The 23401-nt window shown below is 43.1% G+C and overlaps 1 protein-coding gene across 1 annotated transcript in view; it reads left to right on the top strand.

Annotated features, from left to right (window-relative positions):
* Window positions 1-13916: 13916 nt before the first annotated feature.
* Window positions 13917-23401, top strand: part of ZNRF2 (zinc and ring finger 2) — a 52125-nt gene continuing 42640 nt past the window's right edge. The window contains exon 1 of the mRNA XM_059819036.1: window positions 13917-14388. Coding sequence (XP_059675019.1) covers window positions 13917-14388 — 472 coding nt within the window. The remainder of the gene's footprint in view (window positions 14389-23401) is intronic.

Raw genomic sequence — 23401 nt, 5'->3', positions numbered from 1 at the left:
AACCAAAGTGCTTGTACAGCTCTTCCACCTCCCTTTGCCCGTCCTCCTCTCTCACATGAAGGGGGACTAGGATGGAGATGGGTGATGGCATTTGAATGCATCCCTGCAGTATTGCCGCGTGTGCTCTTGCTGGGTCTGCTGCTCACTTGAGTTAAACCTACAGCAGAGGCAGATCCTGAGGGGCTGAACCCGAACAATTTGGCCTAATAAAACTTGGTTAATCAATGTCAACTTTTCTTCACACCATGGAAACGTTTTCTCGAAGCATTATATAATGTCTACCTACACAAACAAGCCACACAACATGCTGGATTTGCAACCATAAAACTACACCTTCCAAAATAATATATTGTAGCCCTCTAAACACCTAAACAGGTAGGTAACAAATACTTTGATGACAAGTACTCTGGAAGGACTTCAAAAGCACTGCCTGCTGTGGAGAAGAAGGGGAACTAACCACCCTTTCTAGATCCTCTTTGATTTGTGGGGGAAAAAAAAAAAAAAAAAAAAAATCTCCACATTCCTTTGAAAATCAGCATAAGGCAATACTGTCTAAAGAAAACTGCTTTCTGTCCTTTCAGGTTCTCACTTTTCAGACATATCCATTTGCTGGTATGTAAAACCCATGTAAGCTTCCCAATAACAACTATGCTTTCAGACCTTTATTAACCAGTAGAACTGGGAGATTGGCATATCCCAGATCTGGAAGAGGAGGATAGGGAAAAGATCTTACAAGCTCCGTGAGAACCGAAATTTGGAATATAATTCAGGATTTCTTGCAAATATTGACCAATTGACCTGCCCATTGGACATGTGCCAGGCTGTAGCCTCATTAAGAGATTCCAAATTAATCATACGCCTCTTAGAAAGGCGTCTTAGTGAGCTTTTTCTGCAAAGACTATTGACGTGGTTCCAGTTATGTTGGACTCTGGTAAATATAATGGCAGGATTTTTAACATGTGTGTTACAAAGAGAGGTGAACATGTATGCCAGGCTAGTTTAACCACAATTTCAGCACCAGTCTGGCTAAATCTGTTTCTAAATCAGTCTAGTTCTGCTACCTCCGTGACCAAACCATGCACAGAAAGACCTTAAGAACTGAAACGATAAAACCCCAAGGAACAGCAGTTTATAATGAAAACAATAGGGCTGATAATTAAACTTCTACCAATGGTCCGAGTTGGCAGTCAGCTCAGTTAGCAAACAGAAATAGAGAGAGACAGTACAAATTCTTTACTGTTTGTCTGTGGGAATGATCAGCCTTTACAATATTTCACCCTATCTCTCTAAAATGGGGTGAAAGGCTCTATTCAGACAACAGGCAAAGCTGTTTCTACCTGGCATACTCCTCCTTTCTCATGAGTTTCCCCCTACTGATTATTAAGGAGCTGTTTTATATAATCCCCCCACACCATTTGCCTCTGGACTCCCAGCTCGTTCTTGTCTCATTACTTCAGTTTTGATGCCCACAAGACATTTGAATAAGAATTAATTTCCTACCTGAGAAAGCCCTAATATGTACCACACAGTGATGTTAATGAAAAACAGTAGGTGCTGTAGCATCTGATTCCTGGGATTTTGTGATTAATTTTGACAGGAGCATTAACAGTAAATACATTTGGTTTATGTCAGCTGCTGATTGACAAAATATTTATCTATTTTCTTCCAGTATAGGTTATATCTATAAATCCCCAGGTGAATTCAAAAGTGGCTTCTCTAGCGCCTACAATCTCTATATGATAAAGTAGTCCTGTGACTCATTTTTTAAGATATATCCTGCTGTATGTGAACTTACAGGGTATTTTTGCAGAAATATTTATTGCATGTTCTGTGCTTCACGGCTCTGCTTAGCAGGCTAGCATTCGTGGCAATTTTTTTTGTGACCAGCATTTGCATAACTTGGATACCATGACTTCTGTAAAAGTTCTGTATTTCCAAAGCTCTTCTTATCATAGGAATCTAGTATAAAATGTATTGACTTCTGTGCTTATTAACATCCTTCTACTTACTGTTGGAGCTTTACAATTTGTAATGAGTTTCATCCTGACAAAATGATAAAAAGGTAGAGAGTAGAAAGGGAGGAACTGAATCAACAAGAGACAAAATGACTTATAAGTTGCCCAAATAATCAAGCCAGATAGCTGAAAACTAAGGACAAGTTTCCTTCTGACCTACGCTGCTACTCTCCAAGCATTGCACCTCTTTCCAGTTTCTTCCACCGGGAAAGGATTCTTCATGTAAATAATTTTGGATTTAACAACACGTTTTTAATAGTTTTTAGCATCCTTATTCAGTTTTACTTTTTCTCTTCCCTTTGCAAAACATTCTTCATAAAAATGGAAGCGCATTAAGATTTCTCCTTCAGTCTCCATTGCAAATGGACCTGAATCAAAGACCTGGTTTGAACACTATTAGTAGAGGCACATCAGATCAGGTGAGTTACAGCTCATGAAAACTGCATTGTAATTTTTTCAGATAGAGCAAACGATCAGATCATGAAATATTATTTTAAATGAAGTCTGAAGTCTGAAAGGATTCTGGAAAGAACTGTTTTCCGATAAAGGCAAGGAGAATTACTCAAAATATAAGGAGGGAGCTGCAAAAAAAAGGCTCTTCATTTTCTTCAGTTCAAGGGGGTTTATATATTTGTGAATTTTCTAAAGCATTATTTTCCTCTACTGTCATTGTCTAAAACACTGCCCTCCATAACTGCTGTCATGCATTTTCATTTTTCTTTGTTGCTGAGGACAGCCAGCTTGAATTAGAAGCTGTTCATAGCCAAATTCTGAAGTATCAGGATATTAACTCAGATGTGGCAATGGATTAAAGCAGGACTGCTCCACCCCTTCTCCTAGCCTTGCAGGGGAAGGGGTTGAAGGGCCATGCAGCAGCTCCTGAACTGCCACTATTCCCAGCTGACATGTTTTTTGCTTTACTCTTAACACGTCAAGCTGTCCGTATCCCTCTGTCAGCTCCAGGCAAGGATGCCAACCTCTAAGATAAGGGCAGTATGATCAGGCAAGGTTGGTAGTTGTGTCAGCCACCCCAGCTTAATCTGCCGCTGCATGAGTCTGTACCCTGCCAAAATTCTGTCTTTCCTGTCTCATGGGCAGCAATTGTTTGTAAAAACAGCCTACTGCTTTACAAAAGTTACTCCTTCACCCCAGCTTGGGGATTTGTCAAAGTCCTGAGTCACTGAGTCACTAAAAGGCCCCATAGAGGCTCTCTGACTTGGGTTGTGGTCCCACAACTCTTCCTGACAAGTAGCCCTGACTCATGCTGTTTGTATGAACAGGAGTGTTCCCTTCACTGAACCGCGCTGCTAAACACAAGGCAAAGGATCCGGTGGGGAATCTAATATTAAGCGCAGAACACTAAATTATTACCATTCAACCTAACTCACTGCTCCCCAAGATATATTTGAAATTTCCTTAAAATAGATCACGTTCTACACAAAGTAAGTCAGTGCTCTTAGCTGGAATTACATCCGCAATTGCCTAGTACCGTTCTGAAAAAACATTGATTTTAATACACTGTGCAAAGTTCCTAAAGGCTTAGGAACTAATGTCAGCTGAATATATTCATACTGAATGTTCAATCACTGCACCAAATATGTTCTGCAAACTAGTCACCTTTAAAATGTTAGTGGCACCTTCTTGAATAATTCGCTACCGCCAGATTGCATGTCCTTTGGGTCCTCTTGAAAGTTGAAAAGGAAAGGATGGATGGGAACATGATATGGTGACACCAATGCTGAAGTGATTTAATTCAATGTTATTACTATACATTTGGATTCTTTCCCCCTGTTTTTAAATTTCATAAGGGAATTTCCCTAAACTCCTGCATTCTTTCCTTGGCATTTCTTTCAGTCTTTCATTTTCTTTCCCTTTTCCTTTCTTCTTTCTGTTGTCCCCTTCCTCTCCTTTTTCTCTTTCCTTTTCCCCTTCTTTTCCTTGTCCTTTTCCTTTCCCTTGTTTTCCTATTCTACTCTAGTCTTTTCTACATTTTTGGTTTTACTATTCTATCACTTTTTATTTCAAGAAAATTCTAGACATGTGATACAGTTTTGCATGCTTTTGCTCCTAATAATAATAATGGGCAAAATTTTGCACCCTATAAATTTGGGTGGATAAATTTGGTGTAATTCCACTGATATTAATGGAATTTAAACTGACATCAGACTGTAACCCTACATTGTAATGATTGATTTGCATGGTCTCAGCTGTGAGACAATTTGTCTTAAGCCCCCATTAAATCAGAAAACGAGTGTTTCTGACTGAGTATGCCAATCATTCTAGCTTATCTAGTGAGAGATGCCACATGCTTTCTCCTGCTCTAGCCTTATTTTTTGACAGCTACTTATGCTACTTATTGTCTAATTGGGCCTGCCAATCCTCCCTGTACATCCCAATCTGTCCAGCCCAGACACAAGAGTCTGAAACGTTTTTAAAATCTGCATATGGTTGTTGATTACAAGAGATGGGGAAAAAAAAAATACAGCCTAGATGTGACAACATGCTTACTTCTAGATGATTATTATTCAGAAAAATAAAGAATTGCAAAAATTAAAAGAAGACATTATATCTGAGTACTTGGGCTTTCTGACTATAAGGGGAGGAAGGGTCCTATGGACAGCATGAAAGCCACATTTTCTTCCAAGACTTTCACATTGCAAGGCAGTAAGGGCTAAATCCTGCCATTTGTTGCTTGCTGTGCTGTGAAAGAGAAGGAGGTAAGAGCTATTCCCAGGTAGTACCAAATAGTAGGAGATACAGCTTGCCGATGTGCCCCAATGCACAGTGTAGGATTTCTGGAGGAAGAGGATGTCCTCACATGTAGCAATGGCTGGTAGGTTAGGACCCACTTTGCCTCCATGCAGAGAAACAAGAAGTCCCCCCTGCTGGGTCCTGCTGTGAAATCCTGCTCATCAACACCAGGATTCCCTCCGTGGAGGATATATCTGCCAATCTCTGCTTAACCTTATGGTTGCGACTTGCCACACAGCACGCCAGCATTTGGACTACAGTTTCTCACTGGGGCTGTCGGAGCTCTGACATCTGCCGGGACCTGATCCAAAGCTCCTGGGATTCAACTGGAAAAAAAAGGTCCATTGATCTCGGTGGCTTTGGATCTGTCATTTTGCTCATCTCCTTTGATGATTTATACAACACTGACATGCATATCTCACTTCTGAAGCACACAGAGCACATGGTTTTAATCTCACCACTTCCCTGGTGACAGGGAAGGAAGTGTGCTGGCAGCTAACACACTGAAAAACACTCATTATTCTGTACATTATTGTTATTTTTACTTCCCCATGGAAGGTAGAAATTACAATGAAAAATCACAAATATTTTGTTTCACGGTCTTTGCCTGCCCTTACAGGCACAATAAAATATTACTAAGTGCAAATTTTTGTGCATGTGTAAAAATGATGAGAATGTTTTTTATCAAAATGGGAGGTAAGAGAACATTAACAACTAAAAGCCAATGCTAAACAAATGACCCCTTTCCCTAGGTAGAGGTTAGAGAAGGAAACTTTCCGATGTGCCAGGGAATTTTCTTCTCGGATTGGAAGGTAAGAACATTTCATCCTTGTGAAGTCTTCATTTGTAAAATCAAGATTTACATTGGCAGCAGTGCTCTACTAGTTTTGCTGCTCCAGACCAAGTCCTACAGTAACGGTGGCTACAAACCGAACTTAAAAACACAATTCAAGATTCCTCGTGTCCTGAAGAGCAGTTTTCAGGGGCAGCCAGGGGTTGCTACGCTGACTGTCTGGCTGTCAGACCCGGTACCCCATGCAGTTCTCCAAGGGATGTCCCCACAGCACCCAAGTTCATGGAGCCAGAGCACCTCCTGCCCACTGGAGAGATCTATAAACCACCAGTCACTTTCATAAAGCAGGAGTGATGCTTTGCTATATTTTTAGATTTTCATTCCAGTCCAACACCTTTTTCCTTCTTTGTTTTCTCACTGGCTAGTGCAATTTTTTCAGCACTAGATGTCAGTGTGGACATGCAATACCAGATTGCTCTGTATTTTTCCTTTAACAAGAGAAGAAGAATTGCCATCCAGAATGAAACCAAGTCTCTCCAGCCTCATGATGTCCTTCCTACAAAACAGGTCTTTTCTTTACTGTTCAAACTCCACGTGGAAAGCGTAGAATCACATTCTGTCCTTGATTGGGATTAATACAGCTGCAAAAGGGCCCTATTTATTTTGTGATTATATCACATCTGAGTTAAAGGGGAGCTACCATGGCTGTGGAGGAAAAGCTTTGTTTAGCAAATAATAGAGAAAAAGAAGAGGTTCTGAATTATCTTGATAAATTGTGACTCTGCTAAGGTAGTGTTGTACAGGTGCTCCACAGGGATGGTTAATCCTGTAATGAACAGTACTCCTCTCAATGAGAACCTACTGATGAGACTGAGTTTTTGCATTCCTATTGTCTAGAAAGACATTGCATCACCTAGAAACAGTTTTGCTACACCAGGCTGTTGCAAGGACTGTTCTAACTTGAACCTGGTTTATTATTTGCCTGGTATTTTCTGAATACTGAACTGAAACCAGCTTGGGGAAGAGCAACCGACCAGGAAGTGTACGCTGGCTTTCTGAAGTGGTGAAATGACTGGTTTGTATCACTCTTTGGAAAACATTTTGTGTCTTCAAGAAATTTAAGTCCCTCAGTCCAAATTGTGAGTGGTCCCTGCGCTGCTACAGGAGGGCTGAGGAAGATGCATGAAGCACCTCGACTCTACTCATTTTGCAAGCAGCAATCTAGAACAAGGCACTGCTCCTCTTGCTCCTGGAGAAGTACAAACTGGGGAAGGGCACAGCGGGGAGAAGAGGAAGAGGGTTCACAATTCTGATTTCTCATCTCTTACTTTCATGGGTTCTGGCTTCTGTCAAGTGGATCTAAGCCAATACGACAGATGGAGCCTTTTACACCACCCTTGTGCTTGGTTTACACCAGGCATGATGCACAGAAGCTGAGGCAAAAAATGCTTCTGGCAGAGAATGTGAAGCAGATCTCTCTGACATTCCGCCCAACTTTGTATAATTGCGGCTGCTATCTAGGCCTTCAGAAAAATCCAGTTACGTGCTTTTGTATTCTTCACTATGCATTAGTTAATAAAGTATTACCCTGATACATACACTACTACGCCTTGCTTTTGTTATACGTTAAGGTTGTTACTGTTCCTTTGACTTCTGTTGCCCTAAGTCACTGCAACACATGCGTGATGGCGCAGGCAGCTGTGCTTAAAAGCCCTATGAGTAACTACCTAGTGTGTTTTTGTTTCTCATTATTAGGCTTATCAGTAGCAGACTGTAAGTAGGAGGCTATAGAATATTAAAAGAATAGTGCTTAAAACTATCAGTTGAAAACATTTGTAAATACTGTGCAAAAATAAGGCCAAAGGTATTTTTTCTCCTGGATTCTGAGAACTTAAGGTAATATTTAGCAGATAATACAGAACCTCAGAGAATACAAATGGTACTAGGCAAATCTAATGTCACATGGCTCTACCACCTTCTGTCATTCCCACATATTTCACTTTGTTATTGTTTCTGTTTTCCATTTACTCACCTCTTTCTATAGATGTCTAGCATTCAAGCAATTAGTACTGCTAATGAAAGATGTATCCTGTAAAAGAGCTTGTCTGCAATCAGCTTCTGAAGACTGATTTACCTGTGTAATATTCACTGTGTCAAGACTTGAAGTGTCTTCTTTATTAGTTATCATGAATTGTTCAGATAAGGCTCTCTGCAAAGCCAGCTGCCTCTCTAGATGCAGAAGGGTTTCATGGTCTCGTACCCTACATTGCACGGCAAAACAGTGTAATTCAGGAATATACCTTGAAAGACTATCCTTATTTACCTCTGCAGAAGTAAAGGGAGCTGAGGCGATCGACAGTCCTCCCCCAACTCTCCAACTCCTGAATCCACATTCAGCTGGCATTGCTGGGTGCTGATACATGAGATCTGAAAACAAGAGAGAGTAAACATACTTCCCATCTGTTAGTTTGTCCTCCACCCCCTCTTCTTGGAAATCACAGAAACAGAAAAATTAGCTGGATGGGACCTTTATATGTCAACTCATCCACCCCAGACTCCCATACCCACAGATCTGTGTATCACGCCTTGCCCAGATAAACGCGTATTGATGTCACTTCATTTATGAATTGGTGCAACTGCCTCTAGTGTAGATATGGGCACAGTCTAAGCAACTATTTATCTTCTGTTACTCCTTGAGCATGTAATAAAAATGGTCTGCACAGTAGCTTTTGAAGAAAGATAGTGTTGGGGGGGCTATAGCTGCATGAAAGGTCAGGAAGCTACACAATGGGACAATTCATGCAAAGCTAATAACAAAAAAACCACCAACAAGTAAAACTAACACAGTCTATTGGAGAACCAGTAACAACACTGGCCTGATCATGCACTAAAATGGCAAATTCACGTGAATGGCATTTGGTATTGCATCTGGTTACCTACAAAGGTACTCAGTGGCTACGATAATATAACTGTGAACGTAGAACAGCTTAGAAATCATTATGGTGAATACTCTTTCCTATTAAAATTGTTAGACTAAAGTATATTTCTTATAGTACTACTTTATAGCATGTGGTAATGGAGTGCACGGCACAAACTGCCATTTCTTCAATTTATTTCCAAGTATTTCTTCCTGTACAAAACGGTCAATCAATAAGTCCAGTCAAAATGTCAGTTTATTTTTAACACTGTGTTGTCTTTCCTGTGAACATCAGTTTTCTCTATGGGTAACTCCAGTGTACAAAATACAGCATACTGTTTATAGCATGACAGAAAGTTCAGAAAAGCATAAACTTCAAACAAAAGATAGATGGTTTTAAACAGAATTTTTATAAAGCAAGGATGAACTTCCTTATCCTTGTAAACATCACTACACATTTCCAGAATAATTTTAGGAGCCAATCCTTGAGATCTATGAGGTGCTTATTTTTTTTATTCCATTAAGATCACAACATGTTGCAGGACCGTTTTTCATACATCAGTGTAAGCATATGCATAAATCTTCATAGGATTAAAGTCAATATGTACAAAGAGTTATTCAGTGCAAATAAAAATCTAAGATACTGGATAATAGGGTCTCCTGCATCTCTTGAAATACCATATACCAGCTGAAGATACACTGATACCAAGGATAGGTTTATATATATAATTTGTAGTCACACTGGACCTATTTCCCTTAGCTTACAAATGCAAACATACAACAGTCTCATCTGCTGGATGGCTTACTCTCGCTGCAGATGTAAGGCACGTGTATTCTACACATCTTATTTTATTTTAGAGAGATAAAACAGTTCTGTTTTGCTTTCTCTATGAGCAAATGAACACTTCAGAAGTATCTATTTGCAGTATCTGTGAAGAAGTGGTGTGCACTGCTATTTATTTTAAACAGCTGAAATATACAGTAATGTAAAAACTGCATTGATCTCTTCCAACCACAATGTGCACCTCTAGTTTGGTATCTGCTCAGAAAATCTAGTTGTCCAAACCCTATTAGGACCCCACACTAGCTATTATAAAACTATGCTGTATGTTATGAGCGTGTGCCATTACTTTTTAAACCTTTCTCCTTCAGAAAGGAGTGCCTGATCAGTTCTGAACAGAATGTAAACCTCTGGCTGGCTTTATTAGTTCAGTGTCAGACGCTTTTGTCAGAAATGAAATCTTGCTTGAAACCTTGTTGCAGAACTCCTGTAAAAGCCACTAATGAAGGGGGCAGGAGGGGAGAGGGAAGATGATCTGTCTGCATAGCTCACTGTTGAGCAAAATTCAGAGTCCTGTTCCATTTATCAGTACACATTCTTCAAAACGTGCAATATTATGAATTTACAACTACTTTTGTATGCTTAAAGCACACCTGCCACCTGGTATTTTCAAGGAAACTGGTCAAGAAACAAGTTCATTATTTTCACTTGCTGATAGACAAGGTAGTGTAACCAGAACTGAAGTGGAGGTATGCAGCTTGTAACAAAGAACAGCAAGTATATTTGCCTAAACCATTTTTTTTCTACTATCCTGGACAAGGAACAAGAAGGTTAGTTCCTATTTCGTGCTTATTTAATTATGAAAAAGATTCCCTAGATGTGTTTTTACAGGAATAACAACAGCAATCACCCATATAGGCCTATAGAAGTATATTTTTATGTAACTATCTGCTTTCCACTGAGTCCTTGAGATTTGTGGAAATACGGTCAGCAGCAAGATGTTCTACTTTCTCTCTGCACTGTTTCCTCTTGTCACTGGTTATTTTCTATGCTGGGTAGGAAATTGAAATTTTTATTCAAACTACTTTTGGAGTGTATTAATGAACAAATGGGTGGAGGTTACAGTGCCAGGTACTTGCCTCTACAAGACTTAATGGCTAGTAGACAGTCATTTGTTAAAAGAAATGTTAGCTTGAAAACCTAACTGCACTGTTGGCTATATAGAGCAAATTTCCATATGTAGAAAATTTCTATTCAACCATTTATAAGAGGGAAGGATGGAGGGGAGAAAGCTCGCTCAGAAGCATGTCACATTGCTTTTCTGAAGATGTAGGTGTTCTTTGAGGTATGTACCCTGTTTAGACTCACACTTGATAGGGAGAGAGCTGCAAATACATGCCCTAGATCCAAAATAAAAACTGAAGCCCCCCCCCCAAAAAATAAAGAAAAGAAAATCACATCACGCTGGGAACAGCCACGCTCTCCAAGAAGGGAACACAGGCTGTCCTGTAGTTGTGACTTCTTTTCTGCGAAATATTCTATGCTGTTAAAGGTAATTTTCTGATTGTAAGACTGAATAACTGTTCGGATGTCTTGAGGGTTTTTTTTCCCCATAGACTTTATAATTTAATCCTAAATTGAAAAAAAGGTTATTCACAGCCAAATATAACTGTATTTAATACCTGCTCAACTCTTAGATGCACTGTAAAGAAATTACAGGAAGTACTGTGGTACTGTGTAGCAATATACTATATTCAAAATGCTGTTTATTCTAGTAGCTGACAAGCTCCACTAGTACTCAGTAGTGGAAATTTAAAAAACTCCATAAAACACTGAGCATGCTGTCCTCTAAACCTGCTTTGATAGGGCTGAACATGCCACAGGCATTCTGTGAGCAGCAGAAATTATGAGTCATGTCTGCAACATCCTTTGCCCATGCGTATTCTTGGAATCTAGCAAGAGAGGAATTCTTACGGTAGCTTTTCCTTCTGTGGGAACGTTAATAGGATCTCTATCTTCTACAAAAACGCTTATTTTCTACACTGTTAGTGTCTCTGAGAGATCTGGCTGAAGCTGGCCAAGGATTTTAGAAGTAACCAGTGGTAGAGCAGACAGCATATTCACACTGATTTTCTTTTTGTAGGAAACTGAACTAAAAAGTGCTCATGCTTGATCTACCTTAGGGTATCAACCACTGGTAGCAGAGACTGCAGCTTATAGTTCACAAGTGGGGATGGCATAGCTTGGGACGGCAGATTATCGACCCCAGCTGTCCGCCCGGCACCCAGCACACAAAAGACCAAGCTGTTCATCAGACAGCTGTGGAATCACTGCCTCTTACTGAAACCAGCAATGGTTTACAGCAGCATCCTCTAAATGGAGTTCAGATCATTCACAGAGTGCCTCAGCTATCCAGAAAAGCGGTGTCAGAACAAAGAGTTAGAGCTGGTAACCTCCTCTGCCATCCCCAGCTATGGTACCTCTTCTTGCAAATTGAACTGTGAGCTGCACTGATGCCAGAAAGAGACTACATGCGGTTGTAATGGAGATGGTGAAAGGAGGGGGAAAGGGAGGCCTTTGCACCTATTGACATCTGAGGATGAGTATCAAAGATACCATACATGTACATGTAATGTACATGTTACATTTGTACATTACATATACATAATACATATAATAATGTACCTGTAATAATTACATGTACATGTAATATGTATAGTACAAATATTACATAATACTCTGCATATTAATTAAGGTTTTGACTGGCTTTATTGTATCAATTGTAAAATAGCTTAGGTACTATGCCATTGTGACACAGGCATGAATGTAGCTGGAATCCCTACCCAGACAGTATGACGGAGAGTCCCAAGATGGTGTATAGCACTGCTTCATGGTGACATAACGTATTTCAGAGCAGACGATAATCCATAAAAACAAGCAGTTTACCTTGGATGACCGACTGTAGGAATCATGCTCATATAAATTCAATGTACATGACATTCAGTATCACATACCTTTAAAGAACAAAATAATTTTATGTCTTTGATCGTTTTGTCATGAGCAAACCAAGCCTGTTACCCACATCAGTGTAACTCCCAGGGCCAAAACGTTCGGCTGTTAGTCAATCCTTGCGTAAAGCTCTCATCAATAATAACAGGAGTTTTTCTCTGAGTGAGACACTGAGGTCTACAGGATTTTCCTGTATCACCTGTGAACCAAATATATCAGATTTTCATCCTTCTGGTCCAGCTTCGCCCCACAAATACCACGAGGACTGAGACTCGGGTTGGAAGTCCCCTGCCCAGGAAAGCTCCCGACGGGGGCAGGCGGCCCTTAGGACTGCCACCCCGCCAAAACCAGGCTCGGGGAGCGGCGGGCTGGACCCTTCGCCCCTCAGCCGCTGCGCGGCCCAGCCGAGCAGCTGGGAGCCGCGCTCGCCCGACGGAGCCCGGGGCGCGGAGGCCGGGCATCCGGGCGCCTTGCTGAAGCTGCAAGGGCAAACCGAGGAGCGGCGCGGCAGGAGGGCACCCGTCGCCTTGGCGGGCACGCCGCCGGCCGCCAGCGCCCCGCGCTCAGTCACCCCGGTCCTGCCCGCTCCGCCGAGCCACCTCGGCTGCAGCCGCTCCTCTCCTTCGCCTGGCGGGACGCCACACTGACCGCGGCCACGGGGGCCGCCGCCGCCACCTCCCGCCCGGGGCCCGCGGGCACCGCCAACGGCCGCCCTCAACGGCCGCCGCGCGCGCCTGGCCCGCGAACACCACAGCTCGCCTTCTGCCAGCAGCAGCTTGGCTTTTAACTCCTTCCTCGCCGGGGCGGCCGCGCCGGCATCCCGCCGGCTTCCTCGCCAGGCGAGCAGGCAGCCGACTCCCCGCCCCCCCGCCCCGGCAGGTTCTCGCCTCAGCCCCGCGCTCCGAGCGGCCCCGTCTGGGGATCTCCCTTCCGAGGTGAGCGAGGATGGCCGCCCACCTGGCGCTGCCCCGCACCTTGCGTGAGGAGACGGGCCGGAGGCGGGGCGAGGCGGCGGGCCCGGCCCGTCGCGCCGCCGGGGGCCTGTCCCCCGCCGGGCGGCGAAGGGGGGGAAGGAGAAGCGGCGGCCCCTGCTGCCGTAACCGCTCCCCATCCCGCCCGCTGGTGCCGCCCCCAGTATGGCGACACGGTAGAGGAGCGGCTGCGCCGGGGTGACCGCCCTCTCCCGCCTCCCTCGGCACAGGCACGGCGCGCCGCGGGCGAGCGAGCGGCCTCGGCGGCGCTGCTGCCGCCGTTGCCCCCCACAGGGCTCAGCGGCGGCGGAGGAGGAGGATGGCGGCGGCGGGCACGGCGGCGGCGGGCACAGCAGCAACAGCAGCGGCGGGGCCGAGCGGCCGCGCGGCCGGAGCCAGCACCAGCACCGTCCCGAGCAGCTCATGGTGGCGCCCCAGACGCGCGAGCAGCGGCCGCGCCGGGGCCGCCAGCTGAGCCGGATCCCGGCGGGCGGCTCTCCCCTCTCGACACCGACCCACCGAGCGACCCGTTCCCCTCCCCCGGCGCGCCCTCTCCCCCCTCCCCGGCGCGACCCGCGCCTCGGATCGCCCCCGCCGGGGCCGGACTCCTGCCACCCCCGGGCGCCGCGCGGAAGGCGGCGGCGAAGGGCACGGGGCAGCGCCAGGCGGCGGCGGGACCATGGGCGCGAAGCAGAGCAGCCCCACCGCCGCCAATGGCCGCACCCGGGCGTATTCGGGCGGGGATTTACCTTCCTCCAGCAGCAGCAGCAGCGGCGGCGCTAACGGGACCGGCGGGCGCTCGGCAGGCGCTGGCGGGCGGTACGCGCACCTGGCGGCGGCGCCTCATGCCGCTCCCGGCGGCGCGACGGCGACGGCGGCAGCAGGAGCGGCGGCGGGGGCTGCCGCGGGGTCGGCAACCCGGAGCAGGTCCTTAGGGGGGGCCTCCGCCTCCGGGGCCCGGGCCGCGCAGTCCGCCTTCAACATCCCCCACAGCAGCGGCCCCTACGGCTCGCAGGACTCGGTCAACAGCACCCCGGAGGAGGGCGGCCGGGAGCGGCCCGCGGGGGGCGGCGGCGGCGGCGGCTCCTCTGGCGGGCCCCGGCTAGTGATCGGCTCGCTGCCCGCTCACCTCTCACCGCACCTGTTCGGAGGTAAGGGCCAGCCCGCGCGGCGGGCGCCGCGGGCGGGTTTAGCTTCCTCTCCCTCGGCTGCGGGGCTGGGGGCCCGGGCGGGCGGGCGGGGGGGTTCCTTCCCCGGCTCCCGGCCCCGAGGTGGGGCGGGTAATGAATCATCACTCTGGGGAGAGCGGCGGCGCTTCCAGGCTTGCACCCGCCGGAGGGGGGCACGGTTTGGAGACGGGGTTTTCGGGCCAGCCTCTGCTATTGTTTGTAACGAGAGCTGTGGAAGGGGGAGGTTAAAAACGAAACGAACCCCGCGGCGGTGCGGTCGGGACGGCGAGGAGGAAGCAGAGCCTCTTCGGCCGGCGACTTTAGACTCTAATAGCTGTAATCAGTGCCTGTGTAAATACTCTTGCCTACTACTTACATAATTAGAATTTAATTGGATCATGTGTCTCCGCCGTTTATTCTAAAATCGGACCAACCCCCTTTAGGTACTGATTAATATGTGGCTGATGCTAGTTCCTTCTTCTAAGTTCTCGGGTTCTCGCTTCTGAAAGTGGATTAAGAAAAACAGAAGTTAAAGTAAGTTTCTTTGTTTATGTTCCCCCTAAGAGATGAGTACAGCCGGATAGCTGTCCATGCCGCTGAAGTACAGGCTTGCAGCACCGGTACCGTGTAGTCTTGGGGATGGCCACATCTACTCTTGAGGCAGGAGAAACACTCAGCTAAACTCCGAATTAACCAAGAAGCTGAGGCCCTTTAAGAGGCATATTAAACGTGGAGCAAGTTGTCATAGTTTTTTGTCTCTCCTGTGATATTGAGACGAATAGGGCTGGTATAGGACTCGGATTTTACTGCCTGTGTTCTTTACCTTAAAGTTAAAAATCTGCTTTTAAGTTGCCAACTGCTTTCAAGGCTGCTGACTGCTTTCAGGACTGCGTATTCTAAAGGTCGTTGTTCGTATAAGTCAAATATTAAGGTACAAAGTGACTTTTTAAATGGATCCATTCTCCTGATAATTCTAATATATATATATGTATTATAACCTGTCTAAATACTAGCCAACTTCCCCAAAAGTTTTCTTTTGGGAAAGAGGAGGCTAATGTAAAATTCCTACATTTCTGTATTCTAGTTAATCTGTTTATGAATACTATTTGTAGCAGGCTGTGTTTTCTTCTTTTCTGTAATGCGAACTGTTCATAGCCAAAGCGGGGCTCTCTGCAGCCTGATCCTCAGATGGTGCACAAGGTTTCTGTCACACGTCCTGTCACCTGCATGTTGTTGATGTGTTGACCTGAAGACAGCATAGGTGTTACTTCCTAGATCTAAAACTGCCTCCTCCCAGCACAGTGGTTGAACATTAACAGAAAGCTGTCAAACCCTATTATAACAAAGGAATATTTGCCCTTAAGAAAGAAAACATAACTATTCTCATAGTACCAAGCTGCTCAAGAGGAGCACTTTGTTGCAAGGATGCTCATTACACTGTCACGGTAGCTGTGGGCGAAGAAGGTGCATGCGTTTCTCTCAGTGATGAAAGGATGCCCTATCACGGAGTATTGTGCAGTTTGTGCTAAGCACAAGGGAATCATTAAAGCATGTAGCCAGTTGTTGCTCAAAGGTAAAACTTTTTTTTTTTCTCCTTGCTTAAACATTGTCTTGCAACCTGCCTTGCTGCCAGGAGGGAGTGGATTAAATGTAAATGCAGTGATGAGGATCAATAAACTAGGAAACTGTTTATTCAGATGCAGGAAGGTCACTTCAGAATAACTCTGAATTTGATTGTACTTTTCTATGGCATGTAATAATCTATTAATTGCTATACTATGCCATATTTTGTCTTTCGCAAATCTCTGAAATTGGCGTATAAAGAGGATATAGGCTGAAATCATGCAAAGCTTGTTGCTTTTCATGGCGCAGGAAGAGCGCCAGGAGGGGTACTCTCTCTTCATATACTGACTAATAAAAAGGGAATGCCATACGTTAGGAGTTTAAGTAGCAAGTTTCAAAATACACTCTCCTTATGTGGTCACAAGATGGTCATGAAACTACTTGCTGCTTCTCTTCTAAAAATCTTAGTATTTCTTATCAGGATGAATAACTGTTTAATCATAATACTGCGACACCTGTGAAGAAGGCCTCACTTGAAACATTATTCTTTTTTTCAATTTAAATATTCTGTGATATCAGTGATACATTACTCCACATTGAATGTCGGCATCCTTATTTAGTTGCATGCTTTGTGTTTTCTTGATTCCTTGTAATAACTAGATGCTTGGGACAAGTAGCCCCACTGGAGATCATACATCAGTGGCATCAGCATGGTGAAAAATAACTCGAAGCATTGTTTTTGTCCTGATGGTAACTAGCTCAAGCTTGTCTAGGTGTGGTATCTGGCATTTATCATGTGTATCATAAGCATGCTTGAAGTCCCCTCCCTTGTTTTGTAACTTGCAAATTAGCCAAATTGTTTCTTTTTATCTTGAAAACTACTGAAATGAATTTTGAGGATTAGTGTAGCAGTTCTATGAAAATTAAAATAAAAAAGAAGAACAAGAATAACTTCCATAAGTTGAACTGAATCTCCAACTATTTATGTTTTTAGGCATACTGCTTGGCTTCATCAATCAGTGTCATGTGGGTGTTGCATTTGTTAAATTATTGTAATTAGTTTGCCATTAGTGAATTGCACTCTATTGTCACTTTTACTGAGCAGCTTAGCATGCTGAAGTAATGTATAAATATTAACTCTGTAATGTAACATACTTAAATCCATACTATGCTTGTTAATATGCTATTTGAACGAGAGTATAGAAAATACTATGTTATTGTATGTTAATATATTGGAAAGCATGATCATTTATTTTCTATGTTCCTTTAACAGGAAACATAGTAACAACAGCCTTTCCTGACTGTGAGGGTCTGATGTTCCTGTCTGACCTCAGGCTAGTGCACCTTTATGATCAACATATAACAGAGTAAATACTGCTATGTAATCTTACGTCCCATCTCAGGGAGAGATATGTGTGTTTAACTTTGTGCTGCGACCATGCCTGGAGTAGGCTTAGAGCATTAAGCAGAGTGAGACCCAAATTCCGTAAGATCTTACGGCACTCCCAGATGCGGAGGCCAAACCTGCACGTGACATTCAAGCGCTTTCTTGCAACACAGCACCGAGTTCCAGCTTCCTTTAAGGTGATAACACTGTTATTGGGAATTTTGACCAGTAGTTTCCCGCTCTGTTCCTCAGTGAATGGGACCTCCCCTCTCTCCCAGGCCCAAAGTAAATATTCTTACCTTCTGTTAAGAACAGCCTGTAGAAGAGTTGGCCTTTAGATCCACAGTTAGTTTTTTCCACTGTGTTCTTAGGCAGCAGGTGTTTCTGCGTAGACTGTCAGCACTGCAGCAAAGGTACTGCTGCAGTTACAGCATAGCTTGTTTTTGTCAATGATGCTTGCAGCAATTAGTTCAGCTAAAAATGGACGGTCTTTCGGAATTTTCTTTGCTTTGGATAACTGCTGATGTGTTACTTCCATCACTTAAAATGTTGACAGCTCCTTAGAACCCGCTTTATGTTTGTGATCCTGTTTCTGGGTGGTCAGAACACAGAAAATTCTTGTTGAAAACACCTAGCATAAGTATCCTTCTGGTGTTCAAATTTAAATATCTTCTTGGGAATGTTTTTATAAGACAAGAATAAAGCCTTTAAATATTTTTTTGTCTTTAAAAGTCTCCTAGGGAAGAATATGTAAAAATTCAACTGAAGGTAGCAGAAATGTTACATATTGAGTCTTTTAAATTTCCACATCAGTGCTTCATTTAAGTTGATTGAGCAGAGAACGTACAAGTATTATACAAAATCTCAGATTGTCTTATATACGGTCATATACAATTTTATAACATGTATTTATAGACAGGTTTTTAAATATATGGTGTTGTCAGATACAACTGTTGACAGCTTTCAGGCTTATGTCAAGACTTGGGGCAATAATTTGCAAATTAAGTTGCGTCTGTTCAACTTTATTAGGAGAAAGAAGTTTGTTAAGTTCTTCTCAAGCCAAATAATGATCAGGCTTTTTTATGAAGTACTTTACAGTGCAGGATTTATCACCAGCTACTGAATGTACGTAACACAGCATGGGTAGAACCTTATAGGTATGTTATAGTAGCATTTGTTTGTAATAAAGCTGGCAGAAGTAATGAAGATATTCTTCATTCTGTAGAATAAAGTTCACAAAAGCCTCTGGTTATAGCCTGAATTAGTTCTTGGATTGTGGGAAGCAGATAGCAGTAGAAGAATGATGTGAATTCTCAGAAAAGAAGTTTTTTAGACGTCTTTCAAGCTGCCTAGAAAGCTGCATCTTGTTTTCTTTTCCATCTGGTCTGTTTAGTTATATGGTACATTTGAGTATGTTCTTGAGGTTCTCTTCATCTTTCTCACACCTTTTTTGGGGGGGTATCTTCTGATCACTTCCTTGCCCTTCTCTCCCAGTATCACGCAGGTACTATTGCACTGAGGAATCGTGAAACTCTTAAGCACTTCAGACTTCAATACTCCTCCTGTTTTGCTTGCCAAAGTTGTAGCTCTGAGGTCTTTGCCCCCTGACTTGGGAGAAGTGTTGGGAAGCATGCTTTGCAATAAGACTATTGGGATATCCCATGTGTGTGAATCATGTTAGTGATTGAACTAACTTGCTATTGCAGTTTCAGCCTGTATGCCCTGGTACTGCTTGACATACCTTCTCTTTCTGCCATTTGGAAACTTTTTTTTGGTGTTTGAGGAAGGCCAGTGAATCTTCAATACAATATATATTTCTCTAAAATACTTCCTAACCATTCAGAATGGGGAAAGAGTGTAAGGATTTAGTCTAATAAAAGCTGTAACTTCTCCATACAAATTCTGCCTTTTTAGAGGTATGATAACACTATTTGCTGTTGTGAACACAAAAAATCCCATGTGCATTTTCAGATAGTTTTGCTGGTGCTGTTAATAGGCCTTCCAAGGTGCAGAACAGTGAAAGCTAAGAGGCTGTCTCTGCTTTGGTGTTTTGATTTGTTTCTATTCACTTGCCTGCACCAGTGAAACACAATGATATCCATGTTTGTCCACTTTGGAAAAATGAGAGCAATAACAATGAGAGGCTGGCTGAAATCTGCTGACTGTAGAAGAAAGTTAAAATGGAGACCAACCTGGGAGCTGAGAGAAATACAAACATGTCTGTACACATACACACACCTTCACAACAACTACAGATTGGGGAGGAGATAGATGTGTGCCTCATTTTCTCTTCAGTTTTACCTGTGAGTTCTCACCGAAGTGAGAGAGAAGAGTCACTTTTGCAGTCTCTGAAGATATGGGAGGTTTTGGAAATGTATTAGCATTCCATTAACCAAAATACAGATTGAAAAATGCAGCATGCTAGGAAAGCAGTCCAAGGATAAGTCTATTGATAAGGAGTTTCAGAAGAGCTGTTCTGACAGATGGGTTTGAGGAATCCAATCCCTTTTCAGGGTCTTGCTGCTCCTGTATTTAGTGGGCTTTTCTGTTCCTGCATACATATAATGGGCAGCATACAGTTCCTGGTTGGCAGCAGAGACGTAAACTCTCCTAAGGAGTGGATGGGGGATAGGAAAAAGAAGCAAGAAGTCCACCACCACCACCCACCTGTTCCAGCTCAGTCAGGAGGCTGGCTTTAGTCTCAAATGTTACATATTTGGACAAATGAGCCTGAAGAACTAAATGAGCACTGTTTGGATCTTCTGGTAGTGCTAGTGAAGCCCTTGGGAACTGTGTTTAGTTTCCTTTAGTTGAAGAGGGAGCCAAGTCTCTGTGATGATGAGAGGCTTGGGGCACTGGAGTAAAGACTGAGGCAAGTGATAGAGGATCTTTGAAGGGCTTCTTTGTCTTCTCCTCCTGCCTGGTAAACAAAAGGAGTTAGGAGAAGCCAAATAATAAAAATGGCAGTACTGCATTTAGGGGAGAAACGTAAATAGTTAATGGTCTGAAGAAAAGGAAACAGCCTAATTGTAATGGCATATATAAATATTTCTTTTGGCTATCAAAGACAGCAGTAATACCTGATTGAGCCTTTGCAGTGCCAGTTCAAACAAAGGCCTTCTTTAATGTCTTCTGAATACCTATCCAACCCTGATATCCTGACAGTGTGCCTCTCCTCGTGTTCTCTCACATAATTGCAGACTAGTCTCCAACAACCTCCAAGTCATTTCTTTGTCTTATAAAGAAAGCCTTTTGTCACTGCTAGAAATTCAAAACTATTTTTAAAACAAGTTGCCTACCCATCTGTTTGGGTAAGTTCTCCTCTCCTGTTCTTGCCAGCTGCTCATGGAAAATTTCATCATGTAACTGTTCTTGATGTGCTGTCTTAGCCTTGCCTGAAACTTTTAAGTTTTGAATAATGTTATGAAGTTTTCTGGGTAGGTTTTCCCTGCTATTTGCAGATGCATGAACCAAATTTACATTATTTTCAAGATTTTTCTGCAATGTGTCTACTGCTCATTAATGGTTTAATTAGTTTCAGGAGAGATGTATGGTCATTTCTACAGATTGTGTTCATTTGCTGTGGTAATGGAGCATGTTGTTCTTGCAGATGTTTAACCTGTGAAAAGAAACAGTGCGAAATGTTTGAGTGCTCCAAGTTTTAATTTTGGAATATTTTTAAGGACATGCATCTTACAAATCAAAAGAAAACAATTTAGGTTAAAAAACCCAACCAAACAAAAACCCCCAAACCAAACAAAACCCCCAAACAAACATGATTACCTGAGTAAAACCAGAACAGCACTTCATAGGCATCCAGGAAAGTGTTTTTGCTGTCTACTCTCTGGTTAGATATTTCCTAAACAAGTGCCTATGTTCCCAAGGCCACCTGTCCATTGTAAATGATGATCGTGACGGTCATAAGGATGTCTCAGTGTGCATCCAGAGCTCTCTGGTGTCTGTTGTTTGATTGGCTTCAAATTCCTGACACTTGCAAAAATGGGAGGGTAAGCCATAGTAAGAATGGGGCTGGTTCTCACTTTGAGTCGGCACATGCTTCTGTTCCTTGCATGGAAATTGCGTAGTATTGACCTGGAAAGATCAGGAAGCCCGCAGGAAAATTTCATACTGCTCGGGATGTCTGACTGCCTGCCAAACAGAATACGAAGTGTTGTGTGGGATTCGACTCCGTTACCCTTAGTCATCTTTAGGAACTGACCTCCCTGCGTGCTTTCTTCTTCCTTGTCTGCTCTGTCTAAATATCAGACCACCACAGCCTGTGAATAGTCCCCAAAGGGTGGGTGTGCTGCATACCATTGTGGATATTTTTAGTAGATTCTGTTTGCTGACTGACTTAGTGTGCTATAAATACAGAGTTCTCATCTGGCATGCACTTTGCATGTCTTCTAGTAACTTATAAAAAATTCACCTAAGAATAATGGCAAGAAAAAATGAGCTGTTACAATTTATTTGGCTTTCCATACAAAGTGTCATTTATATAAAGCAATTATTTAGCCCCATTTTAACTGTAAATGTCTTTTAAAACTAGTGGTGTTCCAAAACACTTCCTAGTTGGACTACTGTAATTAGTGTTTATGTCAAATTGATTTATACTGTGATTTCACTACGGTTTTAAAAGTTGAAGGTGGAGTTTTTAGATGTGAGAGGTTAGTTGAGCATCTGGAGTATTACTTTATTTGTTACGTCAGTATTAGCACATTGCCTGAACATGCATAAAGGCTATTCTGTGAGGAAAAATGAAGCTTTAGTTACGATTCTTCTGGATTTTTTTTTTTCATAAAGTGTAGGTGTACGTACATTTGCTTAAGTTGCAATATAGTTAAGGCACTTACCACACTTCTGAAATTATTAGGACTCAATGCAAAAAGGGGAAGGACCCATGTCTTATTAAAATACACATGCAGCTGTATTTGAGTATTGAATTTGTCACAAAATTGAAGGATGGGTTCTTGCTGAATTGCGCTGAGTGTAACCTAAATGCAGTTTTTCTGTACCGCTAAAATGAAAACTATCACAGTGTACATGAATAGATCTGGCCTTCATGAAAGAAATTTAAAACTGGTGATGTTTTCCATGTGCAGCAAAAGAAAGGTCTGCTTAGAAGTGCTTTCTGCAGATTGTCTGAACACACAGACAGTATTTTGAGAATCTTAAAAAAAATTTATTTTGGAATGAAATCTGGACCAATCTGGTGATAGTCTTTCAGAAAACTTACAAAATAAACTGTGTCCCTGCCAAGAATCCTAGATAGTTACCTGAAAATCATGTCACTTTTGAATCCTGACTTCCTGCAGCTATCAGGAGTTTTATATCTTGTGGACTGAAGAACATCTGTCCTCCTTAATTCTTGAGCATGAATATGGATTGAAGTTTCAGTATGGGGAAAAAACCTTGCCTGTCTTGAGAAAATGCTGTGGCCCTACCAAATAGAGTAGAGCATCATCAGTTAAGCAAATTTCAGAGAGATAATGGTGAATGATCTCCAGAATATAAAGAACAGTGACAATAGTAAAATGCAGTTCTCTATGGTCATTTAACTGTTTTCACCATGAGGCAGTCCTCTTTCTTGTCATTATCTTTGCTGCATCAGCAAGGATGACTGGAGTAGCCTAAAGCAAGGATGACTGAAGTAGCCTAAGATGCCGTACTTGAGGATTTGCTGTCTGTTTTCTTGGGTGTTTTGCTGTCCTTTGGGAAGAATGGGAGTTTAAAATCACACACCTGCATTCTGAATATTGGAAGGCATATTATGCTTGTGCAGCAAGTGGCTCAGGGCTCCTGTAGTCTCTTAAACTGGATAAGCATGATTCATCTTCAGAGGTGATCTTGATGAAGTGTCCTGAAAGGCAGTATTACTGACTTCTGGTGTGAAGTGCCCAAATACATGGGTTACCTATGCAACTTTCTTCTAGAGCTTTTTAATTTTTCAGTGTTGTGATTTTTCAACCTTAATGGACAGTTAGGGTTGGTTTGAGTGTTTGAGTTTGGTTTTTTTCCCCCTTATCCATGTGGGTATAGTTGTTA

Source organism: Gavia stellata, chromosome 6 (genome assembly GCF_030936135.1).
Source record: "Gavia stellata isolate bGavSte3 chromosome 6, bGavSte3.hap2, whole genome shotgun sequence".
Classification (NCBI taxonomy): domain Eukaryota; kingdom Metazoa; phylum Chordata; class Aves; order Gaviiformes; family Gaviidae; genus Gavia; species Gavia stellata.
Note: the sequence above shows the minus strand (reverse complement) of the source record. Positions and strands in the feature narration are given on the sequence as shown.